Here is a 6000-nt window from a genome sequence, read left to right as displayed (position 1 = left end):
AATGGGCTCAGTTGCTGCTGTGTTCTATGCTGGCCTCTCAGAATAAAGTAAACATTTTATTTGATATTTTACTTAATCTTCCCAGTGGGAAACTGACAGGTTTAGATTAGATACTCCCCTGATTTCACATTCAATCTGTTTAGTTTAAGATTACTCCTTTCTCATTTGTTTTGAATTTAAACATTTTCCAGCTTTTCTGTAGTTTTTCAAGATGTGTGACACTGATTTCTTTGAAATTTTCAGAGGCAGCAAAGTGCTTGCTGGGTTCCAATCCTCCCCGAGCTCAACTTTCCTGCATCAAGAGTGGGAAGAGAGAAACCTGCTCACTCAGCTGTGCCTCCAAGGCTCACTTCCAGGCAGGTAGGCCTCATGCAAAGTCAGGAGAAACCCACATTCTGTTCAGTATTCTCGGCTCAACATGAGGCCATTGGATGTCCTTCCTTACTGGTGGAAGCTGAGTTGCCAGTCTTTCAGCTCATCCCTGGAGTCTTCAGTCTTGAACTCCATCTTTCTGAATGCTGCTAAGGGCAGTCCAGGGAGTACATTCATCAAGGCATTAGAAAGTTGTTTTTTTTTAAAAACTTTTGTTTGTTTGTTAAATGTGTATTGAATGTGTAAATCTCTCACTGACTGCCATGATTTCTAAATTGGATATTGAGGAACCATGTTTTTCCTGAATTCTTCTTCTGAAGGTAGGTGATCATTTATCAAACTACAGCAAAATTTTACTATGGCTTGGGTGCAGGGGCTGCTCCCAATTTTACAGTTGTACTTAGGTCTGAAAGGGTTAATAGTTGCTTGAGTATAGTAAGCGTTGATGATGCCATGAGGACTGGAGTAAAGAGTCACAAAGTTCTTAAAGGATTCAGACTTAAGACCAGGTCATCCTCACAGTCTGTCCTCATAGGTTGTAAAAGTAAATAGTTGCAGAGATACAATAAACAAGATCATGTTTGCTATGAGAAACTCTTATAGTGACTCGATAAGTTGGCTATCTTTACCGACACCAGACCACATGGGCCATGGAGAAAGGTATACCTAGAAGATATTGATGGCAGCACACACAACATGGTGAGCAGCGATGGTGATCTAAATGGGATCTGACAAAGGATCTGCCTTTTCATTCAGCACAGTGAGCAGCATTGTGAGAATCATTGGTAGAGATTTGTGGAAGTGACCTTGGGTTCTGAGTTCATCCAGTAAGTGAACATAATCAGAGACTGCGGGATTCAAACCATAAAATCCTGTATCAAGGGGAAAAACTAAATGATGCAGTGATTCACACGGAAAGGACACAAATTTTGAAAATAATTTGTAGTTCAGACTGGGCATCATCATCATAGCGTGGATTCTGTGAGGACAACCTAACTGGACCACGACATAAACTCATACTCAAGGGGTCTGCGAAGAAAGAATAACTCAGTCAGCACCCCACAGTTAACTTGGCAGCACACAAATGAACAAGAACCACAGTATATTCACAGTGTTCAGTCTGCCCTGATATCCATGATAACCAGCACCTGTGTGGAGAATTTGGCTTTCTCCAAAGGGAAGCATCAAGGCAGGTTTGACAAGAATGATCAGGAGGTCCAAGAGCTAATAAATTGCAAATGTAAGATCATCTTGAACTGTAAACACTACGAAATTTTTTTTAGATTGGATTAGATTACATTACAGTGTGGAAACAGGCCCTTCAGCCCAACAAGTCCACACCGACCCGCCAAAGCGCAACCCACCCATACCCCTACATTTACCCCTTACCTAACACAACGGGCAATTTAGCATGGCCAATTCACCTGACCTGCACATCTTTGGACTGTGGGAGGAAACCGGAGCACCCGGAGGAAACCCACGCAGACACGGGGAGAATGTGCAAACTCCACACAGTCAGTCGCCTGAGGCGGGAATTGAACCCGGGTCTCCGGCACTGTGAGGCAGCAGTGCTAACCACTGTGCCACCGTGCCGCCCACAAATCTTGAAGGAAAGAAAACAAGTCTACAGACAAATGAAGGCCAAGGTCCAACGTTAAAGCGTGACCCAAAGAAAGAAATGTTGGGTGGAAAAAGCACAAAAAACTCAACAACTGGTCAATAGTCCTGACACATGTGGATTCTTCAATACAGTCAAGACCCATCTCTGACCCAAGTGAGAACTTACCCCATTAAGAGCTAAGAATGGACTGATCTCATCAAGGACAGTTGAAGCAGCAAGCCCTCATGGACGGAGTACTTTGAGAATCTTCTCATCAGAAACTCAGTCCTTAATGTGGGTAGCCTTGGTCACATCCCATAGCATGCTACCACCTCAGCATCCAGGTAGTTCCGTGTAAGTAGGGGTAGCCAATCTCTGGTTTGACGTGGTTAAATAAGCGCTGAAAATGTGTTGCTGGAAAAGCGCAGCAGGTCAGGCAGCATCCAGGGAACAGGAGAATCGACGTTTCGGGCATAAGCCCTTCTTCAGGAAACGTCGATGGCAGCACACACAACATGGTGAGCAGCGATGGTGATCTAAATGGGATCTGACAAAGGATCTGCCTCTTCATACAGCACAGTGAGCAGCATTGTGAGAATCATTGGTAGAGATTTGTGGAAGTGATCTTGGGTTCTGAGTTCATCCAGTAAGTGAACATAATCAGAGACTGCGGGATTCAAACCATAAAATCCTGTATCAAGGGGAAAAACTAAATGATGCAGTGATTCACACGGAAAGGTGTTCCTCACAGAACCCACGCTATGATGATGATGCCCAGTTTCGGGCTTATGCCCGAAACGTCGATTCTCCTGTTCCCTGGATGCTGCCTGACCTGCTGCGCTTTTCTAGCAACACATTTTCAGCTCTGATCTCCAGCATCTGCAGACCTCACTTTCTCCTCATGTGGTTAAATAAGCCAATCTGACAGCTCGGAGTCAACAAGACCATCAGCACAAATGGAATTCCCACTGGAATATTAAAATCCATTGAAGAATCACTTTTGGGTATGAATACATGACCTCACCAGAAAGGAGGAAAATATTCCAAGGATCTCTGAGACTCTAATTGTGACCATATTCAATAAAGGAGATAAGCCCAATTGCAGTCATAGAGTCATAGAGATGTACAGAGGTTTGTCCCAGAGAAGGTGATTGCAAGGATCCTCCTCAATCGCCTTTTCCCAGGGGCTGAAGAGTTCCTGCCAGAGTCATGATGCAGATGTCATCCATCAAGAGGCACAATGGACATGATCTTCCCAGCAAGGCAAGGTCAAGTAAAGTGCAGAGAACAGCAGCAACCTTCATATGTGGTCTTCTTTGAACTCATATTCAACTCTGCCAACTGAGACAAACTAGAGAGTGTCCTTCTCAAATTTGGTTGCCCAGAGAAGTTTGTCACCATCCTCTGCCTGCTGCACAACATGCAAGCCATCATCCTCACCAACAGATCCACAACAGACTCAGTATGAATACAAATGGAGGTCAATTAAGGCAATGTCATCACACCAGTGCTCTTCAGACTACTGATATATAACTGATGTACAACTTCAGATCATGATAAATTATAGACTTTTATGTGCCCTTGAAAACTGGTTATGTCCCCTCCATCAATTTGTGATACCGACGCTTCCGGATAAGCTTTAGAACAGTCACTATGGTTTCCGATTGAACTAAGAACTAATGTCAAATGGCCTGGCTGAGCTCGAGTTCTTCCCTGCATGATTCAGTCCCCACCCTCTCCCACTGCCAGCAAAATGGGATCTGCCAGAAACAGAGATGCAGTTTCTGCATTCGGGTCCCACCTGCCACTTTTAATGGCCAAGGGGTCAGCCTGACTGTTTGAAAATGTAACCCCCCAGCTTGAACTGAATTCATTATTCTCAATGAGAAAAGTTATAACGACAAAAAGGAGGTCACCAGCCCATCAAATCCATGCTGGTTTTTTTGTACAGCATTTCACTTAGCACTCCCTAGTCAAATCATAGGTAAAGCAGTTAGCCCCAGTAGCCCTATGGGGATAGGCAGCAGTTTGTGTAAAGGTGGGACTCCAGTGAGAGCAAGCGTTTGTGTGCGTATGTCAGTGTATGTGTACATGTATGGCATGGATGGACAGGACAGAAACGAGGATTAGGCTTTCTTTTGATGTCCTGTCAAAACTGAAGATCCTGTCAGAGTTCATGTTATAACTTCGCAAGTGAAGAGAGGTCAGATGGGCACGATACCCGAAGTTGTCCAACATTGCAGAAATCAGCATCGGTCACCACCTTTAGGAGGGAAGAAGGTTACCCTGGAGAGTGAGAATTGTAACTGTTGTTCAGTATAATTATTCTGCACATGCTTCAAACAGTGAATTGCCGTCAGTAAATATAGGTCTCTTCCTCTACTGTTCCTGTTTCTGCCAGGTTCTGATAACAGTTACACTGTGAGCTGTGGGGCTCCTATAAGGAGGGCTGATGCTCAACAACGACTGAACGCCAACATCACAGGCTGTGTAGGTAAGCCCCTGACAAAATGTTGGCCTACTCTCATAAGTATTGCTGAAATGTTTTGTTGGCGTAAGCCATTTTGGTCAGAGCTGCACTATTTAGCACCAGTGTTTTTGTCCTAGTATGGAGTTTCTCATTGTAGAACAAGACTCCAGCAGTCACTGACCCCATATCACTCTCTGCAGGAGATTTTCTGAGTCTGTCTGCATTCCCTGCATACAATTACATAAACTGGAGTGCGTCTTAGGCAGAGATTAGCCCAATGTTGGGCAGGATACACTGATGGATTAAGCACTGCCAACCTGAAAAGCAATGAGTCTTTATTGCAAGAGTGGTGCAGTAAAAGATGTAAGGAAGCCTTGCTGAAATTATGCAGGGCTTTATAGAGTTGCCTTCTAGAGTACTGCGTGCAGTTTGGTCTTCTTTTCCAGTGTAGGTACACTTGCCTTGATGAGTGTGTAATGAAGATTCACTCCATCTAATCCTGGGAGAAGACAGCTGTCAAATGAAAGAGCACCAAGTCAAAGGAGCTGGTGTTTTGTGCAGTTCAAAAGAATGAGAGGTGATCACATTGTTAGGAATAAAATCTTTAAAGGACTTGATAAAGTAGATGTTAAGAGGTTGTTCCCCCTGGCTGGAATGTTGAGGACAGGATGGAGAGGGAGTCATGGTTTCAGGATAAGGAGTCAGCCACTGAGGACTGACATAAAGAGAAATTCTTCACAAAGAAATGGAGGGTTATGAGGAAGAGGGATGCAGCTGGAAAAACAGGACAAAGAGTTGATGCAACAATCAGATTGGCTATGATTTCATTAAGTGGTAGAGCATGCTTCTTGGGGTCAAATGGCCTACTACTGCTGCCAGTTCTACATTTACAGGGAGCTAGGGATGCTCAGTTTTTGCACAAAATCAAGACAAGTTCATTAAGTTTTTTGACGTTCACAGAATTGAGCGATATTGGGATAGGCACAAAAAAAAAAGAGTTGATGCTAAAATTCAGTTGTGATTTTAAGAAATGCAGAGCAGGTTCAAGGGAGTATGTGATATGATCATCCTCCTGATTTTAAGTTCTTATGTTCATTGGGAGTGCCAGATTGTAAAAGTGCCCCACATATCGCCGTTCTGTTAAATGTCCTTGTATTGTCAAGTATATACAGCAGGCAATGGAAATTGCATGAATGGCCACTTAGTTTGCATTTAAATGCTGCCTTAAGATGTCTTTAAATTATGTTGTTTTGTTTTAGAGACTTTAGCTGTCCCGGTCAAACATCGAGCTTCCTTCAAGATTAAAGATGCGAAGTGTCACCTTCATCCACGCATTAAGGGAAAGCAGGACAGTGGGCGCCCAGTTATCACAGGTACAAAACACTTGGTAGTTGTTTTTTCATTTAATTCTTTGTTTTGCTTGAGCCTCTCCGTTTCTGCTTCGATTAGAATGTGAGTATACCTTAGACTAATTATTCGGCATTCCTGCCCTTTGCAGGCTATGATTGGCTGAGTCTTGTTCAGCCCTTGCACAAAATGAAAACATAATCACAAAACC

At 43.6% G+C, this 6000-nt stretch overlaps 1 protein-coding gene across 1 annotated transcript in view; it reads left to right on the top strand.

Moving 5' to 3' along the window:
- The window catches only part of scube3 (signal peptide, CUB domain, EGF-like 3), a 360795-nt gene that overhangs the window by 315553 nt on the left and 39242 nt on the right, over positions 1-6000 (top strand). The window contains exons 11-13 of the mRNA XM_043716904.1: positions 244-360; positions 4374-4466; positions 5702-5815. Coding sequence (XP_043572839.1) covers positions 244-360; positions 4374-4466; positions 5702-5815 — 324 coding nt within the window. The remainder of the gene's footprint in view (positions 1-243; positions 361-4373; positions 4467-5701; positions 5816-6000) is intronic.

This window comes from Chiloscyllium plagiosum, chromosome 26, assembly GCF_004010195.1.
Source record: "Chiloscyllium plagiosum isolate BGI_BamShark_2017 chromosome 26, ASM401019v2, whole genome shotgun sequence".
In the NCBI taxonomy this organism is placed as follows: domain Eukaryota; kingdom Metazoa; phylum Chordata; class Chondrichthyes; order Orectolobiformes; family Hemiscylliidae; genus Chiloscyllium; species Chiloscyllium plagiosum.
This window is presented reverse-complemented; position numbering and strand designations above follow the sequence as displayed.